The sequence below is a fragment of the Dermochelys coriacea genome, chromosome 3 (genome assembly GCF_009764565.3).
Source record: "Dermochelys coriacea isolate rDerCor1 chromosome 3, rDerCor1.pri.v4, whole genome shotgun sequence".
NCBI classification, from domain to species: Eukaryota; Metazoa; Chordata; order Testudines; family Dermochelyidae; genus Dermochelys; species Dermochelys coriacea.
Genome location: NC_050070.1, coordinates 62,016,523 through 62,039,503, shown reverse-complemented (window position 1 = coordinate 62,039,503; position 22,981 = coordinate 62,016,523). Strand labels below are relative to the sequence as shown.

Below are 22,981 nucleotides of genomic sequence, written 5' to 3'. Positions count from 1 at the left end.
GTGAATGTAACTATGAAGGTTCCTTCTCCACTCCGAACTCTAGGGTACAGATGTGGGGATCTGCATGAAAAACCCCCTAAGCTTATTTTTACCAGCTTAGGTTAAAACTTCCCCAAGGTACAAACTATTTATTTTACCTTTTGTCCCTGGACCTTATTGCTGCCACCACCAAGCATCTAACAAATATAACAGGGAAAGAGCCCACTTGGAAACGTCTTTCCCCCCAAAATCCCCCCCAAGCCTTACTCCCCCTTTCCTGGGGAAGGCTTGATAAAAATCCTCACCAATTTGCATAGGTGAACACAGACCCAAACCCTTGGATCTTAAGAATAATGAAAAAGCAATCAGTTTCTTAAAAGAAGAATTTTAATTAAAGAAAAAGTAAAAGAATCACCTCTGTAAAATCAGGATGGTAAATACCTTACAGGGTAATCAGATCCAAAACATAGAGAATCCCTCTAGGCTAAACCTTAAATTACAAAAAGACACAAAAACAGGAATATACATTCCATTCAGCACAACTTATTTTATCAGCCATTTAAACAAAGAATCTAATGCATATCTAACTAGATTGCTTACTGACTTTTTACAGGAGTTATGACCTGCTTTCCTGCTCTGGTTCCCCCCTCTCCAGCTTTGAAAGTATCTTGTCTCCTCATTGGTCATTTTGGTCAGGTGCCAGCGAGGCTGTCTTAGTTTCTTAACTCTTTACAGGTGAAAGGGTTTTTCCTCTGGCCAGGAAGGTTTTAAAAGTGTTTACCCCCCCTTTATATTTATGATGGTGACACTCAGTTTGCAAACTATTAATTTGTTTAGAGGGCTGTTACAGAGAGAACTCTACTTATGTAAATAGGGTGGGCCCAGGATTAGTGTGAATTCTGATGTCTGTGTGCTTTGTGAGTTCCCTGTGTGCTCCTGCTATAGCACTAACTCAATGCACAGTGGAGCCTAAAGAGCAATCACTGGTGCCCAAGCTAGTATGCTGTCATGACTCTTTAAACACAATAACAGCTGGGCCAAGTGACCTGCCAGTAGGAACTTACTGCATCTGTCCAGTCTTCCTCTTACCACTGAGCCATTACAATTCACAGAATTGTTGCATGAAATAGAAAAAAAATTAATTGATTATTTCCTTTCTGCTAGAAGCATCTTCCACAATTCTGTTATACACATGCTGCTCTTCTCCTCTCTGCAGCTTTCAGTGGTGATTCAAAGCTGCAGTGCAGCTCATGCTGGCCACGCGCCCTTTTCCCCCTTGCTACCAGGTGAGTCATTCAAAAGCTGTGTGAAAAACTCAGAGAAAAATATTTATAAGCATAACATCAACAGCCAATGCATTAACTGTAGACCAGGCCAACTCCCTGCATGGTAAATATGCAAATAAAAGACTGATCCTTGGCAGAAAGCCACCAAGGTAGGTAGAATTGTGGGAGGTGCTGCTAGTAGAAAGGAAATTATTGTAAGAAATTTTTCATTCTGCAGCCCAGTATCTCTCACAATTTTGTTATACGTGGGAAGTCATGAGTAGTGTACAGGAGTGGGGCGGGACGAGAAAAGGTAAATAGAAAAAGAGTTAAATAGACCTCCTCCCTTTTGAGGACTGACCAAAAGGCATGGAGCATCTTTCAGCCAAAGGAGGCTTTTGCAGAGGACAGAATGTCCATTTTGTCATGTTTGACAATGCTATTAACCAATGGTGGCTGCTCTGTTCTATCTGTGGTAGAGGCACATGCTCATTTGGGCCCACAAGGTTGCCGTGGATCTCGTGGAGTGTGCCTGGATAGCTTCTGAAAGAGAAGTGCCTGACCCTTTTTGTAAGTTTCAACAATGCACACAGTCTGACCCCATCTAACAAGAGACAGCCTGGAGATTCTGAGCCTTTGACATTTTGGGTGAAAGAAGGCAAAAAGGGCCTGACCTTGTGGATTCTGTGCACTTGATATAGATTTACAGTGCTTTTCTGACATCTAAATTGTGCCCGAGCTTCTTGGGTGGGTGCTGTGGCTTTGAGCAGAAAGAAGGAAGGACAGTCTCCTGCAAGCTATGGAAAGCAGACTTCGTGCTGGGGAGAAACTACTGCAGTTCTTAGTACCCTCTTGTCTTCATGGAACACTTGGGGGTGCTTGCATAAATAGGACTGCCAGATCTGAAACTTGCTCAGCAGACATGATGGCAGCCAGAAAACAGATTTTGATGGAGAGACAAAATGCTGATATACAAGTCAGAGGCTTGAAAGGGTGAGTGGCTAAGGCGCTCAACACCAGTGGTGGGACCCATTTAGGGAAGACTGGTCTGACTGCCAATTTGACCGCTCTGACAAATCTGACTACCTTGGGATTCTGTGCCAAAGAACCTGAGGATCCTGTGAATAGAATACTACCAGTGGCAGATACCTGGCGTGCTATGGTGCTGGACTGAAGATCTTTATCCATACCTTCTTTGAAAGAATCCAGGATAGCTGGAGTTCCAGATCTCTTGGATTAGCATTGCTCTCCTGGCACCAAATGCTGAACTTGGTCCAGATGGAGGAATAAGCTTTTATCATGGAGACTCTCCTGGACTCATACAAAGTCCTGATCACTTTGGAAGATAGGCCTAGTGCTATTAACACTTCCTTTTCAATAACCAGGCTCTCAGCTGAAGATGGTCTGGGTATGGGTGCAGGAAAGAGCCATGGTCAAGGATGTCCAGTCTGGGTGGCAGCTGTAATGGCGATTGCAGTTTCAGCTCTATCAGATCAGAGAACCAGGGCTTCCTTGGCCAATACAGAATTATCACCATCTCCTTTACTTGTTTCTGCATTATCTTTTGAATTATTTTTCTTATGAGAGGGAAGGGCAGGAATGCATATCACAAGCCTTCTTGGCAATCTGTATGACAGGACTCTGTTCCCATGGACTTGGATCTGATTCCCTGGTAAAGTATTTCAGCTGCTGGTCTTTTTGTAACTTGCAAACAGATCAACCAAGAGGAAACCAAGCATCTTTAAGATCAGATTGAAGACTTCCTAGTTCAGGCACTATTCTGCTGACTGTGCATTGGCTGAGCCAGTCTGCTTTCTGATTCAACTTCCCTTTTATGTGAATCACCTGTGAGGAGGGAGGTTCTTTTCTGCCCACTTTGATATCTCCTATAGTATATTTGTAGTGTCTGATAGTTCAGAAGCCATTTTACACCCACTTGTGCAGGATAGAGATGAGATGAGAAAGTTACCTTGTGCAATAACATAGGTTCTTCAAGATGTGCATCCCTGTGGGTGCTCCACTTTAGGTGTTTGTGCGCCCCTGCGCTCGTAATTGGAGATTTATGGTAGCAGTTCCCAGTTGGGTTGCACACGTGCGATCCCCATCTCGCACTGCTTCAGGTGGTTATCTGGCACTGTGCAACGAACCCCCGCTCCATTCCTTCTCATTCTGCAGATCATTAGTGTGAAACTCCAAAGTAGAAGGGAGGAGGAAGGGTAGTGGAGCACCCACAGGGACACACATCTCGAAGAACCTACGTTACTTCACAAGGTGAGTAACTTTCTCTTCTTCAAGTGGTGTCCCTGTGGGTGCTCCAATTTAGGTGACTTCAGAGCAGTGCCCTCCGGTGGAAGGAGAGGGCTTCGGAGCTGAAGTTGTAGCAGATGAAACTACAATGTGTCCAAACAGGGCATCGGAGAATGCGTGCTGTTGTAAAGCATAAAGCTAAGTAAATGTATGGGTTGCAGCCCTACAGATATCTGTGATGGGAACATTGTTAAGAAAGGCTATGGAGGCTGATAAGGCCCTGGTAAAATGCGTGTGAATCCCTATAGGCGGTTGTTGGTCATGCTGGAAATAAAGCAGTTTTATGCTGTCCAATATCCATTTGAATAGCCACTGTTTGGATATGGTGTTCCCTTTGGATCATTCAGTGATGGAAATGAACAGTTTTGGAGACTTATGAAAAGATTTTGTTCTATCAATGTAGAAGGCTATTGCCCTGCAGACATCCAAGGTGTGTAGTCTGGACTGTTGTCTATCCTCATGGGGTTTGGGGAAAAATGTACTAAGTGGATAGGCTGGTTGAGGTGAAAGGACGAGACAACTTTAGGGAGAATCTTGGGGTGTAGCCTGAGGGATACTTTATCTTTGAAAAAGATTATGTAAGGTGGGTCAGCGATGAGAGTTCGCAGTTCTCCCACTCATCTGGAGGATATAAAAGCCACTAGGGAAAGGTGTAGGAGGGAGCATGTCGCCATGGTCTCAAATGGAGGTCCAGTGAAGATGTGGAGGACTAGATTGAGATCCCATGGTGGGTTAGGATTTCAAATTTCCGGGAAGATGTTGGAGAGGCCTTTGGGAAAGTGTTGAGTAAGTGGGTGTGCGACGGTAGAGAATCTATCTACTTTGTGGTGAAATGCCGTGATAGCAGATAGGTGTACTCTTATGGAACTCATGGAAAGGCCAGACTCTTTTAGTTCTAGCAAGTAGTCTAGTATTAGTGGTAATGGGGCTGAAATAGCTGCAGCCTGTTTATATTGGCACCATGTGTCGAATCTCTTCCATTTATGCATGTGCATGAGGCAGGTGGTTGTCCTACGACTGTTTAACAAAATGTTATGTATGTCTGTGGAGCATGTCATTTCAGATCCCGAGAGCCATGAAGTAACCAGGCTTTGAGTTGGAGTCTTTGAGGATCTGGATGGAGGACGCATCCTGTGTCCTGAGATAGGAGCCAAGACTGAAGTGGGAACGTGCGTGGTGGACACACCGCCATCTGTAGAAGATAAGGATACCACATTTGTCAAGACCATATGGGGGCTATAAGGATCACGCTGGATCTGTCCTGTCTGATTTTGTGAACCACTTGGGTTAGGAGAGGGGTGAGAGGGAAGGCATATAGGAGGGGAGCATTCCATTTGGTGAGGAAGGCATTGCTGAGAGAATATGGACTGAGTCCTGCTCTGAAGCAAAACTGCAGGCATTTGGTGTTTTGTGTGGTTGCAAAGAGATCTATTGTTGGGAACCTCCAATTCCGAAAAATGTTTAGGAGCACACCTGTATCCAGCTCCTCCTCATGGTCCTGAGAGAAGTTCCTGCTCAGCGTACCTGGTGTGGTATTCTGGCATCCAGGTGGGTACAATGCTGTAATATGGACATTGTGCTTGGTGCACCATTGGCAGAGTTGCATGGGTTCCATGCATAGGGAGTGTGATCATGCTTCCCCTTGTCTGTTTATGTAAAACATGCAAGCCATGTTGTCTGTAAGGATCTGTATGATCTTGTCTTTGATGATCAGTAAGAAGTGAGAGTAGGCATTTCGGACAGCTTGTAGTTCTAAAAGGTTTATATGAAGATAGGATTCCGCTGTGGCCCACCGGCCCTGCATAGAGTGTGGGTTTAGATGCGCCCCCCAACCCAGAAGGGATGCATCTATGGTGATGGTAAGCGTTAGTGGATTCTGTATGAAGGGCACTCCCCTCCAAATGTTTTATGGGTGTGTCCACTATAAAAGGGAGTCTTTTATTTTGTCCAGCACTATGAGGCACTTGTTTATATTGTTCCTGTGTGGGACATAGTTTGTCCAGAGCCAGGCTTGTAGACACTGCAAGTGTAACCTCGTGTGTCTGATGATGAAGGTCACGACAGCCATGTGTCCTAGAAGTTGTAGGCAGGTTCTGGCAGACACTTGTGGACTGTTTCACGTCATGGAGATCAGGTTGGGTAAAGTCAGAAATCATTTTCTTGGTAGGGAGGCCATCGCTTCAGGAGAATTGAGGTATTCCCCAATAAACTCCAGTTTTTGTACTGATGTCAGAGTGGATTTTTCAATGTTTATCTGAAGGCCTAACCTCATAAATAGAGTTATCACCTGTTCGGTGAACCCTAATGCTGTCTGCAATGTTGGTGCTTTCAGCAGACAGTCGTCCAAGTACAGAAATATCAGGATTCCTTTTCTGCGGAGGTAGGCAGCTACAATAGCTAGGACCTTTGAAAATACCCATGGGGCAGTGGATAGGCTGAAAGGTAGAACCTTGTCTTGGAAATGATCTTGCCCTATTGCAAAGCAGAGAAACCGCCGATGTGATGGATGGTTATATGAAAATATGCATCCTAGAGGTCGAGGGCTGAGAGCCAGTCTCCCCTTTCTAGTGCTGGAATTATGGTGCCTAGTGTGACCATTTTGAATCGTCGTGTTTTCAAATTTGTTGAGTCGCCATAGGTTGAGGATGGGTTTCCACCCTCCTGTTTTTTCTGTGTGAGAAAGGAGTGTGAATAGAATCCCCTCCCTCTGTATTCCATTGATAAGGGTTCCACTGCTCCTAGATGTATGAGGTGGGTTACCTCTTCTCACAGTAGATGTTCATGAGAGGGATCCCTGAAGAGGGACAGGGAGGTAGGACGGGTAGGGGGTTTGGAGGTAAAGCGGATGGAGTAACCAGTCTCATTAATTTCCAATACCCACCTGTCTGTTGTAATATTTTTCCAGATTGGTAGAATGGAAGCAGATGATTTCCAAGGGTTTTGCAAGTTGTAGATGGCTCCAGCGTTGAAAGATACAGGGTTCTCAGGCCCTCAACCAAGGCTTCAAATTTGTTGTCTGGAGGTCCCTATCCATCCTGGCTAATAGCCATTGATGGACCTATCCTCCATTAACTTATCTAGTTCTTTTTTGAACATTGTTATAGTCTTGGCCTTCACAACATCCTCTGACAAGGAGTTCCTCAAGTTAACTGCATTACGTGAAAAAATACTTCCTTTTGTGTGTTTTAAAATCTGCTGCCTATTAATTTCATTTGGTGATCCTTAAGTCTTAAGTGATGAGAAGGAGTAAATAACACTCCCTTATTTACTTTCTCCACACCAGTCATGATTTTATAGACTTCTATCAAATCCCCCCTTAGTCGCCTCTTTTCCAACCTGAAAAGTCCCAGTCTTATTAATCTCTCCTCATATGGCAGCCGTTCCATACTGCTAATCATTTTTGTTGCCCTTTTCTGAACCTTTTCCAATTCCAGTATATATCTTTTGAGATGGGGTGACCACATCTGCATACAGTATCCAAGATGTGGGCATACCATGGATTTATACAGAGGCAATATATTTTCTGTCTTCTTATCTATCACTTTCTTAATGATTCCCAACATTCTGTTCGCTTTTTTCACTGCCGCTGCACATCGAGTGGATGTTTTCAGAGAACTATCCTCAATGATTCCAAGACCTATTTCTTGAGTGGTAACAGCTAATCTAGACCTCATCATTTTATATGTATAGTTGGGATTATGTTTTCCAATGTGCATTACTTTGCATTTATCAACATTGAATAGGTTACATACCACATTAGTAGTTTTATAATTTCATATTTGAGTTCCATCTGGTCCTGGTGATTTATTACTGTTTAATTTATCAATTTGTTCCAAAACGTCCTCTATCAACACCTCAATCTGGGACAGTTCCTTACATCTGTCACCTAAAAAGAATGGCTCAGGTGTGGGAATCTCCCTCACATCCTCTGCAGTGAAGACAGATACAAAAAATTAATTTAGCTTCTCTATATCAGACTTGTCTGGCTTAAGGACTTCTTTAGCACTTTGATCATCCAGAGGCCTCACTGATTGTATGGGCTAGTCTACACTGGCAACGTAAAAGGGCTGCCGCAGCAGCGCTTTAACGTGGCTTGTGTGGTCGCAGCAGAGCTCTGGGAGAGAGCTCTCCCGGCACTCTAAAAAAACCACCTCCACCAGCGCTGGTGCACTGTCAACATTGGCGCTTTATAGCACTGAAAGTTGCTGCACTCAGAGGGGTGTTTTTTCACACCCCTGAGCAAGAAAGTTGCAGCACTGTAAATTGCCAGTATAGACAAGTCCTTGGATAGGCTTCCCGCTTCTGAAGCACTTAATAAAATTTTTGCTGTTAGTTTTTTTGTCTTTTGCTAGTTGCTTTTCAAGTTGTTTTTCGTCCTGCCTAGTTATACTTGACTTGCCAGAGTGTGGGTGGCCTCCACTTCGCTATCTGTGGGGTCCTTATGAAAGAATTCCCCTTCAGCCAGAATAACATATATCTTGTTAAGGATGCTATTGCAGTACCTACTTTTGGAACCTCAGTAATAGAACTTTTAGGCTTTTGGAGTTTGTAAAAATCTAAGGTCATATATGTCAATGGTCTTTACCCCTGCTGAGTTTTTCACTTCTCTCTAATCTTGCCTCCAAAAAAGGAGTGCAGGGGAATCAGAACCTTGAGGGAGAATTTTGAGGGGAGGTATTTACTTTGAGGCTTGTGCTCAGGAGCTTGCTGAGGTTGGATATTAATATTGTGGACACAATCTTTTGCACATGGCCTCAAACTTTTATGGGGGAAAATATTTTTGCTACATTTTCCCTGAGTCGTGCTCAGATTCAGAGCCCGATAGCTCTCCTTCCTCGGTAGAAGAGGAAGCTGAATCAGAGAAGGAGTGCTGGCTGGATTTTTTGTACTTTCTTTCAGTTTTTGTTCATTCTGGGCTCTTTTGGTATGGTTTGTGAGCATGGTCAGAACGCAGTTTCTTGCCACTTGCTTTAGGCAGAGCCCAAAGCCCTCTACAGCGTTCTCTCTCAGAGTCTTCTCCATAGGTTTCAGAGTAGCAGCCGTGTTAGTCTGTATTCGCAAAAAGAAAAGCAGTACTTGTGGCACCTTAGAGACTAACAAATTTATTAGAGCATAAGCTTTCGATGAAGTGAGCTGTAGCTCACGAAAGCTTATGCTCTAATAAATTTGTTAGTCTTCTCCATGAGAGTCCTATTCTTCTAGGGTGGCATCTCCTTATCAGAGTTTCCTGAGCTGGACTGGGAAGGTAGGAGTTATTTATGAGCCTGGCATCTGTCCCCAGGGAAACAAGAGCCCACTTCAGGACTTGTGTAGGGACTGCTATCTGGGTAGGGTTTGTATCTTTGCAATCCTGTTTTACTCCAGGATTTACCTCCTGGGTAAGCTGGATGAAATCCTCTTCATCCTTAGAGCCTCTGTTCTGCCCTGTGTCTCCTGGTTGGGTTTCTCTGTGGTGGAGACACTGCTCTCTGGGTGGGTAGGGGACCCAATATTGCCTGTTCCATTCAGAGCTCTGTGTTCTAGCAGAGTTAAAGGCCTCTGATTGGGAGCAGTCTGGGTATCTTTCATCTTTGGCTGAGCACCTGAGAAAGCTGCTGCTTTGCATACAGAGCACCTTCTTCATTTTGCCCACTGCTTACGTGGCTGGTCTGCCATGCCTGAGAAGGGGCAGTGGAGGCTGTGGGTGGCTATGTCCACCAGGCTGCTCAAATCCTGGACCAGGAGAAGGCTTGAAGCAAACCAAAATGCTCAAGCTACCCAAAAAACGACCTAAACCAGAGGTGGGCAAACTATGGCCCACGGGCCACATCTGGCCCGTGGGACCGTCCTGCCTGGCCCCTAAGCTCCTGGCGGGGAGGCTAGCCCCTGGCCCCTCCCCCGCTATCCCCCCTCACCTGTAGTGATGCCGCTGTGCGGGAAGCGCGCCTTGCGCCCGCCTCCCAGCCTTTCCAATAAGCCTGCCTGCCGCTCTGAGTGGTATGGTAAGGGGGTGGGGGGAAGTGGGGTTGGACAAGGGGCAGGAGGTCCAAGGGACAGAGGGCGGTTGGATGGGGCAGAAGTTCATGGGGGGAGCTGTCAGGAGACAGGGAGCAGGGGGGGTTGGATAGGGGGTGGGGTCCCAGGAGGGTGGGGACAGGGAGCAGGGAAGGGTTGGATAGGGGGTGGAGTCTGGGGGGGCAGTTAGGGATGGGGACCTCAGGTGGGAGCAGTCAGGGAACAAGGAGTGGGGGGGTTGGATGGGTCGGGGGTTCCGGGGGGCCTGTCAGGGGGTGGGGGTGTAGATAGGGGTCAGGGCAGTTAGGGGACAGGGAGCAGGGGGGGTTGGATAGGAAGTGGGGTCCCTGAGGGGTGGTTAGGGGCAGGGGTCCCAGGAGGGAGTAGTCAGGGGACAGGGAGCAGGGGGGGTTGGAGTTCTCAGGGGGGGCAGTCAGGGGACGAGAAGTGGGAGAGGGCGGGGGCCAGGCTGTTTGTGGAGGCACAGCCTTCCCTACCCGACCTCCCATACCATTTCTCGGGCCAAAAAGTTTGCCCATGCCTGACCTAAACAGTAACTTTAAAGGATGTGAGTTTATCAAACTGCTGCTGCAGACGCAGGATATCAGGGAAGGAGGAGGGTTGGCCAGCATTAGCTGTGCTGCTGTTCTGAACCCTCTCAGGAAATGGCAGCGAGGAGAGCAGTCCCATGCTTAGCAGAACTGCGGGAGATGGTGGGTTGCAGAAAATGGTACAGAAAAACTGGTGATTGGTTGAGTTCTCTTTATCAATACGACTCCATTTTAGAATTAGTTCAGGTATTGACCTAATCATAGAATATCAGGGTTGGAAGGGACCTCAGGAGGTCATCTAGTCCAACCCCCTGCTCAAAGCAGGACCAATCCCTAAATGGCCCCCTCAAGGATTGAACTCACAACCCTGGGTTTAGCAGGCCAATGCTCAAACCACTGAGCTATCCCTCCACCCTGCAAGACTAAGCCTTGCTGTAATCTATATAAAAAGTTTGATACCTCATTAATAGCTTACCTTAATTTTTCAAATATAGCCCGTCCACAAGACTTCAATTACTTCCAACTACAGGGGAAGTTTAAAGCATCTGCACTATTCAATTAAGATAATTCAAGACCAAGGTAAAATACTGAAATATTTCTTAAAGGATCCAGTTTAATTTTAACTCCTAAAAACAAATAAGTGTAATTCTCAACATTCTTTCTGTACTCAGTGCTGTTAGTTTGAGGTGGATACGCTATGTTCTTCATACAAACCAAAGAGGCTCTCTACAGTGCAAAATGGAACTGTGCTTTAACTATGGAGTTGCAAGTAACTATCAGTGATGCAAACTTCCAGGCCCCCTCCACAAAACACATTATCAAGCTATTGGATAGTGGTCTAATTAGCATGCTGCATTGCAAAGATTCGTAGACCGAAAAAGATGGTGTTTTTCCTTAGCTGGATTGACTCCCAGTACAGCACTTCCTACTTGGTAAGGGCCTACTCATGCAAAGCTCTATTCACATGAATAATCCCCTTGGTGTCAGCGAGATTACTCACATAAGAGAAAGCTATTCACCTTGTGCAGTAATGATGGTTCTTCAAGATGTGTGTGTCTCTACATGCTCCACTGTAGGTGTGTCTGCACCCTGTACCTCTGATTGGAGATCTTTGGTAGCAATGTCCATTTGGTCCAGACATGCACTCGCCTCCCTCTCTTGTGCTCTGCTGCGAGGCTAATTAGCAATGTGCAGGTGAATCATCCTCAGTTCCTTCTCTATTGTAGAGACCCTACTAAGAATTCTGAAGTAGACGGAGGGTGGGTTGGTTGTGGAGAACCATCGTTACACTTCACAAGGTGAGTAATTACTTCGAGTTGTGTCCCTATAGGTACTCCACTGTAGGTGACTCCCAAGCAGTATCCCCGATGGAGGGTTGGGACTTTGGAGTCAAATCTGTTATGGATTACAATACTGTAGACCCAAAGATGGCAACAAAAGGGGCATCTCTAGTAATCAGATAGTGTTCTGCAAAAGTATGAGCAGACACCCAGCTTGCTGCCCTGCAGATTTCCAGAATAGGAATGTCTTTAATTCAGGCAACCAAGGTGGAAACCGACCTCGTGGAATGTACAGACTCCAGGTGGAGGTACCAAATTACGAGCATGATAGCAGTAGCTAATACAGCTCGAGACTCATTTAGAGAGCCTCAGAGCTGATATCCTGTGCCTTTTGATCTTTCTGAAATTGATAGGAAGAGCTTGAAAGATTTCCTAAAGGCCTTCATCCCATCCAAATAGAAGGCCAAGGTTCTCCTAACATCCAGCGTAAGTAATATAGCCTCCCCGTTATCATGGGTGAATGGGCTCCACTCTACAGCAAAGAATGAAGAAAATCTTGCTCTCTCACCCCAGAACCTAGCTTACTTCTTGTAAAATTCTGTGGGGTGCCTTTTTAATTTTACTGCTTCATACTGGCTCTTTTAGGAAAGTCTCAGTGCTGTACTGTATGTAACTGTTCCTTCCTAGTTTTGAGGAGAAAAGACTAAACCTACAAACTCACTATGTCTGGGTGTATGGTTATTCCTCTTGCTATGATTAATACATACCTCTGCTTCCATTTGATAAGCATTTTCTACTCTACTAAAATCCTTTGTCACAGTCACATTTTCTTCCTGAAACAAAGTACAAAAGTATAATTTTTAACCACAGCAATTAAGAATTTGTGTTCATATGCCACATGGTATTCTAACTTTCCCTGTTGGAGTGTTAATGGTAGCTCAGAAACACACGTGTGAAATTTGCTACACCACTCTCTTCAGTTAGAATCCAGATAGAAGTTAAAGATTGCAAGTCTCTTTTGAAAAGTGATAATAAGTCTAGTGTTTTGGACAACGATTCTTACTTCAATAAGAGTCTAATCCTTTAATAAGTGGCAGTTAGTCAAAGCTGTGTATCACTGCATGACACTCCATCTGACTTACAAAACAATGAGTTTAAAGTTTAAAGAGAACTAGTGTGTGAAAAGTGCTTTCCAAACCCCTATTCTAGATTTCAAAAGCAGCAGCTTGTAGTGAATAGATGACTTAAATAATGATTGAGCAATAGTTTTTTTGCTGTTTGGAGTAACCCTTTCAACAGTCTTTGCCCCAACAGCAGCTTTATTATTCAAAGTGATGATCACACAAAGCACTAGAAATAGTTGCATGAGAAACACTATATAAATAAAATACATAGAGATTCTAGTTACACTTGAACATTGCAGTGGTTTGCTGCTTGTCTCATATCAGATCCACTCCTTCATTCTACAGAGCCTCTAAATTATTCAGCTTCAGCATTTAAAAGGGAAAAAACTCAGGATGCTTCAGAGAAAATGGTTGTTAGAAAAGGGAAGAATGTTCTATCTTTTAAAAAATGCATAATTTACAAAGATTTCCAGAGCGATTGCTTCAAAACCCATGCCCGCATTTTTCTTTTTTGAGATCACAAACTTCCATTCAGCAGCTCTTCTTCCGCTTTCCCTGCCCCCACTTCATTCTGAATTGACACAATACAATCACTCCTTTATAAAATAACTGCATCACAATAAAAAGTTTAATTTATAACAAATCAAGAATTGTAAAAGAATTTAAATCTTTCTAAAACTCTAAAGTGTGGATGGCTCAGGGATTTGGTAATGGAGATAGCAGATTTTCTATTTAAACTGTACTGAATTCCACCTTGAGTGGAAAAGAGCAGCATTCCCCTCCACTGTTTATCTACTTCCCTTACTCATTCAAAAAAGAAGTTTGTGTCAATGTATTCCTTGAGTCAGGAACAAATAAGGTAGCACGCACCCATCTATGGCACTATGTACTGACAAGCATTTCAAGTTACCAGTCTGAGTCAACTCCATAAATTACCATCGTGTGATGGCTTAAAAGTAGGCTCAGCAGAATTCTTTTTATATATATATATATATAGAGAATATCAAAATATTTATTTTAAAGCATTTTTATCAGTTTAAATTTTCAGTTACACAAAATTATGGGTGGGATTGTCAAATTATTTAATGACAGATGTTGAGATTCAACAAGTTAAAGTTTTAGAACTGTTAAAACATAAATTGTGACAATATACAAAGTAAGTATCCTTAAACTAAACTCTAAGTTCTCAAGCAGAATTTTTCTTACCCTACCTATTTGTAAGTTTTATTATAATCAATTGAAATATTTTTTCGTTGTTTTGTATGTATATGGTGAAATTGGCGTTTCATGACATTTATCGATAACCAGCTTTCCCATAAAAAATGAGTTTGGAAATCTCAGTACAATTCCCAATAGACAACTCTCAATTGCAGTTAACTTTTTGGCAGTCTCTTCAGTTAAGGCCAAGGGATGATTTGGCCACAGTGACCAAATTGTACTTCTCAGACAGAAACATTCTTGCCAGAACAGGGTTGAGGTACATTAACAGGGTGGCTGCCTGTGGGGTGGATAGAGAACTTGAGTCAATTCAACTCTAAACATTTACTTGTTTTATAAAATAAATTCAAGATTTTTTTTAAAAACAAATCCTACAATATTTTTAATTTCAGTCGGCAAATGTAGTACATTTATTTGGACCTTCATAGGAAACCCTTTTTCACTCTTCTCCAAACCTCCCTCAAACATTACATAGAAATAACCATGCTGACATAACTAATAATGAACAGCTGTCTTGGTAATCTGAATATGGAGAAGGAAAATGTCCCCCAACCCCATTCAAAATGTTTTAAGCCTATCCTCTCTCCTCACAGATTGAAGTACAATTGCCTTATTTGATACTTTATATGTGCTGTATTTAAGGACACTGCCATCTTGTGGTTTTGTGTCCTACTACAACATAAATGGTGGTAAGACATTTTGTGTGCAGTATCTGTTTTGGTAATATTCCACAGGAAGTTAATTTTTATTCCATCACCCTCCAGATTTGAAATTAACAGTTTTCAGCAATCATCAATTCCAGATGAAGATTAGTGGAAGGAATTTCTGCTCAATTACATTATTATTAACTTTTACAATAATCTTCCCATGGAGATTTTTTCTCCTGTTTATGATGATCTTTCTTGACGGAAAGGAAGGTGAGGGAAGGATGGATGTTAGTGGAATTCTTAATTAAAATTATGACTGACTAGCTGAAAAGGAAAAGGTTTTTTGGTTTATTTGTAACTGCTTTTATGTCTGCTGTAAATTTTTCTTCTTCTTGAGGAGCTATCCATTCAATCACACTAGCCACATAAAAAATTAGTTTTAGCAATACTTTAAGATGAGCTTTACATTTGGTGCCATGTTCTTAGAACTTGTGCAACTGTCTGTTCCATTTTCTAAGTTTCAGTGGGCAAGAAGTGGTTCACGGTAAGATAATTTTCCAGTTTAGAATTAATAATTAACAGATCACATGCAAGACATGTTATCTCATCCAATCCATCAGTCCATAAACCTATTCTCAAAAGAACCACACATGTAATTTGCTCACGCAATGTATTTTTGTAATGTTACTGAAATAAAACACCGTTCCATAAAAAGGACATTTATTTGTTTTGCAATAGCATGTAGGAATTTCAGTCATGGAAGAGAATCCCATTGTATTAGACCAGGGGTCGGCAATATTCGGCACGCAGCCGAAACAGGATAATCCACTGGTGGGGCCGTGAGACATTTTGTTTACATTGATCATCCGCAGGCACGTGCCCCCCACAGCTCCTAGTGGCTGCAGTTCGCCGTTCCCAGCCAATGGGAGCTGTGGGAAGTGGCGGGCTGCACGAACGTGCTGGCAGCTGCTTCCCGCAGCTCCCATTGGCTGAGAACAGAGAACCGCAGCCACTGGGAGCTGCAGCGGGGCTCGGATTATCCTGATGCCGCATGCCCAAGGTTGCCAACCCCTGTACTAGACACTGTATAAACAAAATGAAAAGATTATTCCTGTCCTAAAGAGCTATAAGTCCAAGGCTTACATGGTGGTGCTATGTCCTTCTCTGCTTTTCCATTTTCCCCTAGTCTCAAAGCATGAAAATCCTACAAAATATGCTACCACCATAAGCCTGTTTTCAGCAGCCGTGTTAGTCTGTATCCGCAAAAAAGGAGTACTTGTGGCACCTTGGAGACTAACAAATTTATTAGAGCATAAGCTTGCGTAGGCTACAGCCCACTTCATCGGATGCATAGACTAGAACATATAGTAAGTAAGCCTATGTTGTTTGTAAATTTTCTTCTGTGAGGAGTAGCACTTTGCAGCCATTGCTGGTTGCTCCATAGATGCTAAAATGAATGACCACTCCTTCCTTCCTGAACATGGAAAAACAACCTAAAACAAAATGTGAAAGCTCAAGCCAATGTGAAGAGCAACCAATTATGAAAAAGGAAATGTCTGAAGATAGTCAATATGTTTTGCTCTACTCTACTTTGGTTCTTACTGAAAAGGAAACAACCCATTTTACTCAGCATGAAGGTAGGACAGAGGTCACAGTTGGGAGAAAAAACTTAGTTTGAAAATGTATGTTTTTAATATACAGTAGCAAATGGCTATACCATTATGCAGATTTGTAAATTACCAATTAACATCTCAGGTGCAACTGCCTTTTAAAAATCTTTGGAGAAATGTACACAATGTAACTTTGCACTATGATAAACAGTATATAGAAGGACAAACGAAAATAGCACAGGAAAAGTTCACTCTACTTTTTAATTCTATATTTATTTTTTCTCCTCCTTAGCATACGTTTTTTGTTTTGTTTTGTTGTGATGATGATATCCCATCTATGTACTCATGGGAAATAGTGTATTCTAACACCTCCCAAAAGCCCTAACTAATTAGAATATGATCCTGGACAGATAATCTGGAATTGAAGGCCATAAATACCTAGATAAAGTCAACTGGTATTCAAAGCATACTGCAATTGCAAATGGTATTTGTGCTCCAACCCCTCCTTCTCCCTCACCTACCTTTTGATGGCATCTTGTGTCGGGCTTATAAAATTGGCAGCATACAAGTCAAATGTAAAGAAGTCTGTCTTACCTTAATAGTATGAAACCTGTCTTCAAAACTCAAGAGATCAACAAAAGCATACTTGCTTAACAGGTGTATTTTAATAGAGGTGGAGCAGAATTAGACTCAACAGATTTGAGAATACTTTGGGATTTCTTATGGAAAATGGTTGCCTAGTAAAGGTGGTGTCTTGTCCAGCCTTCATTGTACACTTATTTAACAAATATATGTGAATAAATGTTGTTGTTGGAACAAACCTTTAACTGCTTTTCACATTAATGTCTAAACCAGAATTCAAGTAGGATGTAATTTCTGGGTTTTGTTTTGCTTTTTAAACAGCTTCTGACCCTGAATCTTCATGCTACCACTACAAAAGTCACTGCTTATTTTTAGCTATGTGGCCACTATTAACTGCCAGCTGCAATGTGTGTATAAAAATAAAAAGGGGGGGGGGGTAGAGTGGCAGAGGCCTTACTGGCTAAGTAAAAGACTATTTCCCCAAACAATTTACTTCTCTATAAGCCCTCAAAGCAGATTCTGTGCTTTGTGAAGTGCTGCATTCACTTACAGCACTCTATAAATAAATGCTACGGTGTAGTTTATTTCTGATTTAAAATCCTATGTAAATATATATGGAAATTAGGTACAGCCCTCAGGCTTCCTGGCAAACTGCTAATGCAGCTCTTGTTGCTGCAAAGGTTGTGCTGTACTGATCTAGCCCAACTCCCTAATACAACAAAAATGATTAAGGGGAATGGTGATATGGATTAACAAAAAGTGTAAATATTTATAGATTGGTTTAGTGATTCCCATGAGGGCTTAGATATCTTTACGAAGATTGGAAGGGTATAAACACCAGGAAAGGATATTAAATTTAGTGTGGTCATAATGAACATAAGAACGGCCATAATGGGTCAGCCCAAAGGTCCATCAAGCCCACTATCCTGTCCTCTGACAGTGGCCAATGGCAGGTGCCCCAAAGGGAATGAACAGACAGGTTATCATCAAGTGATCCATGCCCTGTCACCCAATCCCAGCTTCTGGCAAACAGGCTAGGGACACCATTCCTGCCCATCCTGGCTAATAGCCATTGATGGACCTATCTTTCATGAATCTATCTAGCTCCCTTTTGAACCCTGTTATAGTATTAGCCTTCACAACACCCTCTGACAAGGAGTTCCAGAGGTTGACAATGCATTGCATGAAAAAATACTTTCCTGTGTTTGATTTAAACTTGCTACCTATTAATTTTGTTTGGTGGCTCCTTGTTCTTGCATTATGAGAAGGAATAAATAACACTTCTTTATTTACTTTCTCTATACCACTCATGATTTTACAGACCTCTATCATATCCCCCCTTAATCGCCTCTTTTCCAACCTGAAGAGTCCCAGTCTTATTAATCTCTCCTCATACGGAAGCTGTTCTATACCCCTAATCATTTTTGTTGCCCTTTTCTGAAACTTTTCCAATTCCAATATATCTTTTTTGAGATGGGGCAACCACATCTGCACGCAATATTCAAGGTGTGGGCATACCATGGATTTATATAGAGGCAATATGATATTTTCTGTTTTATTATCTATCCCTTTCTTGATGATTCCCAACATTCTGTTCGCTTGGTATTGGTATTAATTAGAAGTAATGAGATAAAAATCAGCAAAGTACAAATTGCTAGTAATGAGAGTTGTTAGATGGTAGAATAATCTACAATGCAAATGGAAGAAGTCCCAGTGTTGGAGTGATTTGAAACAGAGTAAAATAATGCAATACAACTTATACCACAGGAAATAGCTTCAGGAAGAAAAAACAAACAAACAAACAAAAAACAATGGGACTTTAGGTTGCTCTTCTGTAAGTTGCCTTGACCCTGTTATCTTACTGGTATTGAGGTACCTAGAACTGAATGTGGTATTTGGTGGACTTTCCAGTAAGTAGATGGGAGAATTAACAGCTCCCTTTTCCATGATCTGATGTGTCTACACCTGCAGTCCAAAACTATATTGGCATTTTTTACGAGCGTATCACACTGAATGTTCAGATCTCAGTGGCAGTCTACCCTCACTCCTAGTTCTCACCAGCATTACTTTCTAAGACACAATTTCTTTAAATTTATTTCAGATTGGTTTTCCCGAGATATATAGCTTGGCTTGGTCCAGGTCAGACTTCATTTTGTAAAAAATTTTGCAGGCGTCATTGGTGTTTGCAACACCTCCTATTTGAGTAGTATCTTACTTTAATTTTCATCCATCTTCCATGTCATTCATGGAGGTGTTGTAGCACTTTGTGTCATCCTATTTTGAATTACCATAGTGGCAAGGCGGGAAGTCAGTTATTCACAACTTGGTCACCACAAGCTAGGCTTCCATGAGTCATTTTTTTGTGATCTTCCCACATTTTTTTAAAAAAAACTACTTAGTTGTACCTAGCATAAAATATGAGATGGTTGGACAATTTACTATGGTGGTTATTTTTGGTGTAGGAATGAAACCAGGCGTCAAGGGCTTCCCAATAATAAAGAACTGTGCATGAAAAAACCAAACCATACCACGCGTTCATCCACTGGATTTTGAGACTTCAGCAGATTTCATAATGGTGTAGTTGCCTAAAACAATATAAGCCCTTGGATAAAGGTGTTTGCTTTCAGATTATTCTTTTGGAGCTAAAGCTGCAGCCACCTCCCAAATAATGTATAAAAACACTGTTTTGAAACTGGGTTTGTGCAACTGTGACTTCAAGGCTTCCTTATGGCCCAGCCCTGTACTTACTCAAAAATGCCATCCATATTTGAAAAGCCCACCAGTGTGGCGGGAACCTCTTGAAGCAGCTTACTTGGATTAATAATTAACCCACAAAAGTTTGGAGGTAAAAGGCATTTTCAATAGAAAAACTTTCTTGGTAAGGAACATACATTTGTTAGTCTCTAAGGTGCCACAAGTTCTCCTTTTCTTTTGACAGATGTTGTAACTCACTGAATATTTTTGGGTCAGACTATTCATTCTGTGTAAGCAGTGTATAGAGAGGGTTAATGCGGGGAGATTCCCCAGATGGATTTTAATATAAGTAGCCACACCATAGCAAGAGAAACAGAACTGTGAACAAACTGGAGTCTAATTGGAGTCCTGTCTGTATGAATCATGAGCCAGCTGCATATATCTTAATAGGATTAGAAATAACTTGAAGAAGTGAATAAGTTTGAAGCATTTTTTTTCCCAAATGTGAGCACTATATTCACACATAGAAGCCACAGGCGGCTGAATGCTGGAAACCTACAGTCTTCTACTTATCCATATAAGTACTGAATAGCAAAGGCAGCAGCACAAGCTTCCTCTGTCACCTAATTTGAAGAGTCAACTTCTAGGGGCAGAAAGACAATTCCGCTTCCATTCATTTTCAGTCTTTGACTTCTCAGATGAGAATAGCAACAAGTTGTGATTATGACATGGATCTCACACCACTAGAAAACTGACTGTTAACCAACTTAATATACGTAAGTCACAGAACAGCTATTAGATGCCACCCACCTGGGCTAGATTCCTTCCAGCAATCTAGGGGTAAAGTGAGTTCTTCTTTGGGGAATGTATATAACTGATTTAGTGGCAGTGTCTCATGTTTTGCTTCCTGCTATATTTTGCTAACATAAATATCAATGAGAAAAGTACCAGATTAATGTGTCCTAGCCTGTGGTGGAAGATCCCTGGTCTGTCTGCACTAGAGAGGTACAACTCCCACAACCAGTTCACTTTCCCTGTAGAGAAAGCACAATCATTGTCGTCATTCCCCTGTAAAATTTTAATCACGGTGCTGCCTCTTCTCTGAAAGAATTTAGAGGTATAACTCCCTGTTTTAGTCCATTTGTTTTGTGAGTGGGTCAGAACAATAGACAGGGTTTTGGGAAGAAGAGAGAAGGGAACACCATACTCTGTTACTGCAAGGAAACAAATGAGTGCTGCAGACTGGACAGAAGGGCCAGCAAGTAAAGTGTTAGTGCCACTCTTAACATATTATCAACAGAGTGTGTAGCTAACACAATGCTGCAGAATATCTATTACTGCACAATGAGAACGAGGTGAATGTAAAGGAAGGCTGCATAATCGTCCTACTCAGCAAGGAAAGCAGCAACTACTTCACAGGAGAGAAAGAAAAGCACAGATAGAGACAGGATTGGCTTAGATAGAGATCCTTAAGGCAGCCTTGCAAAATATTACCCACACCATGAAAATGAGCATGGGCAAGTAAATCTTTGACATGGATGTGCAAATTTTCATAAGTTTGTGAGCAGCATGTAAAGACAAATTTCCTTCTAAATCTTCCACAAAGCAGTGCCCACTGCACAGGAGATTTTAAGTCCTAGCCAGAAAAAAGGAGGTATAAATTAAAGAGCTGTCAAAATTACCCTTCATATCTATAACTCCCTATATACACACATCCAGTTTGTGGCAAGTTTGTGTTATTGTTTTTGAAATAAAATGCCAAAAATAAAAAGCTTTGAAGAAATGAATGTAAGGATTAAAAATAAAATGTTTTAAATGCAGCAAAGTACTGACTTAGTTTTTGTTTGAGAATTTAAGAAGACATGTCTCGCCCAACTCCCCACACATCAACAATGCCAGAGAAATGTCCTAAAGTGGAACAAACAGTGCTGCACCTCATGGGGCTCTTAGAATATTTTGTTACATTTAAGTGTAATGAACAATGGGACAATAAAATCAGTGATCCCTTGTTGGATTGAATATAGACAAATCTCTGATTTATAGCTCAATTTTGGCATTTAATGCATGTGTAAGCCTTCTCCAGGTCAGTAACACATACTCCAATCACTGCACTGTTTGCAATCCCTCACCAACTCTGCTTGTTGTAATTGCTGTTGTTTTTGTAAAGAGTTTATTAAAGGAACATGAAGTCAATGGAAAGATAATACAACCACTGACATCAGCTAGGTGCCCCGGGAGAAGTGAGCAGGTGGTGGGGTATAGAGCTCAGCACTCCAAGGGAGAGGAGGGTGTTGGGGTTTAGGTAGTGTTGCCAGGTTTCCACTTTTCAACTGAAATGCCCAGTCAAAAAGGGACCCTGGTGGCTCCGTTCAGCACTGCTGACTGGTCCACTAAAAGTCCAGTCAGTGGCACAGCGAGGCTAAGGTCGGCTCCCTGGCTCCTCATGGCTCCTAGACACAGGGGTGGCCACTGGGGCTCCATGCACTGCCCCCAGCCCGAGTGTTGGCTCCACCGCTCCCATTGACTGGGGGCAGTGTCTGCCGACAGCACACAGAGCCCCCTTGCTCCTCCACCTAAGAGCTGGCCATGCTGTCCGCTTCCAGGAGTCGCCTGAGATAAGTGCTGCCCAGACAGAGCCCACACCCCAAACCCCCACCCACTGCCCCATCCCTGAACCCCCCCCCACCCCAAATCCCTCATCCCAAGCCCCACCCCAGAGCTCATACCCTGAGCCAGAGCCCACACCCCAACACCTCCTCCTGCACTCCAAACCCCTCAGCCCCAGCCCGGAGCCCCATCTCGCACCCTGAACTCCTCTTCCCCTGCCCCACCCCAGCGCCCACACCGCCAGCCACAGCCCTCACCCCCTCCAGGAGCCCCACCCCATGCCCCAGCCAGGCGAAGGTGAATGAGGCTGGGGGAGAGCGAGTGACAGAGGAAAGGGGGATGGAGTGAGCGGGAGGTGGGGCCTCGGAGAAGGGGCAGGACAAGGGTATTGGGTTTTGTGCCATTAGAAAGATGGCAACCGTAGGTGCGGGCACGGGCGCTCAGTGGGGTTTAGGATTTGGGGTGGAGGAGGATTAGGGCTGAACTCTCTCGAATGGGGGTTGAGGTTTCGAGGGCGGGGCCAGTGGCGGGTTTACGGCTGGGGACTCCGGAGGGGGGAATGACGGTGGGGTTTAGGGCGGGGCTGAGATTTAAGGTTTGGGGCTGGAAGTGGGGAGCGCGGCGCGGAGGGTGTTGGGAGTTTACAGCTCGGGGCTCCCGTAGGGGGCGGGGCTGTCGCCGGCCCGCTCTCACCTGCACCCCGCGCTGCCGGGCGCTCTGCGCGATGTACTCCAGCCGCCGGCTCACGCTGCTCCGCGCCTCCCCGGCCTCCCCCTTCCTGCTGCCCAGCCGGATGGAGACCCGCGCCCGGTCCGGGGCCGCGCACAGCTCCGCGCTGCCGCTCACATGAACCTCCCGCCCCGGCGGCACTGGGGTGCTGCGACCGCCGGGGAGCCCCGGCACCGGCTCGTTCTCCCGCCCGCGGCCCCCGAGCGGCGGGGCTAAAAGCTCCGCGAACACCCGAGCGGGAGACAGCGGCAGCGCGGACGCCGACATTCCGCAGACCCGTTACAGCACCATGGCAACCAACGCCACGGTGGCCGAGAAGCCGCTTCCCACCCAGGGCATCCTGGGAATGCTCATAGGTCTGTTACGGGGGCGGAACTAACCGCCCGCGGCCCCA

At 43.7% G+C, this 22,981-nt stretch overlaps 1 protein-coding gene across 1 annotated transcript in view; it reads right to left on the bottom strand.

Moving 5' to 3' along the window:
- Window positions 1–22,933, bottom strand: part of IRAK1BP1 (interleukin 1 receptor associated kinase 1 binding protein 1) — a 27,266-nt gene extending 4,333 nt beyond the window's left edge. The window contains exons 1-2 of the mRNA XM_038397320.2: window positions 22,552–22,933; window positions 12,144–12,209 (exon numbers count right to left, since the gene is read on the bottom strand). Coding sequence (XP_038253248.1) covers window positions 12,144–12,209; window positions 22,552–22,854 — 369 coding nt within the window. The 5' untranslated portion in view covers window positions 22,855–22,933. The remainder of the gene's footprint in view (window positions 1–12,143; window positions 12,210–22,551) is intronic.
- Between the last annotated feature and the right edge of the window lie 48 nt (window positions 22,934–22,981).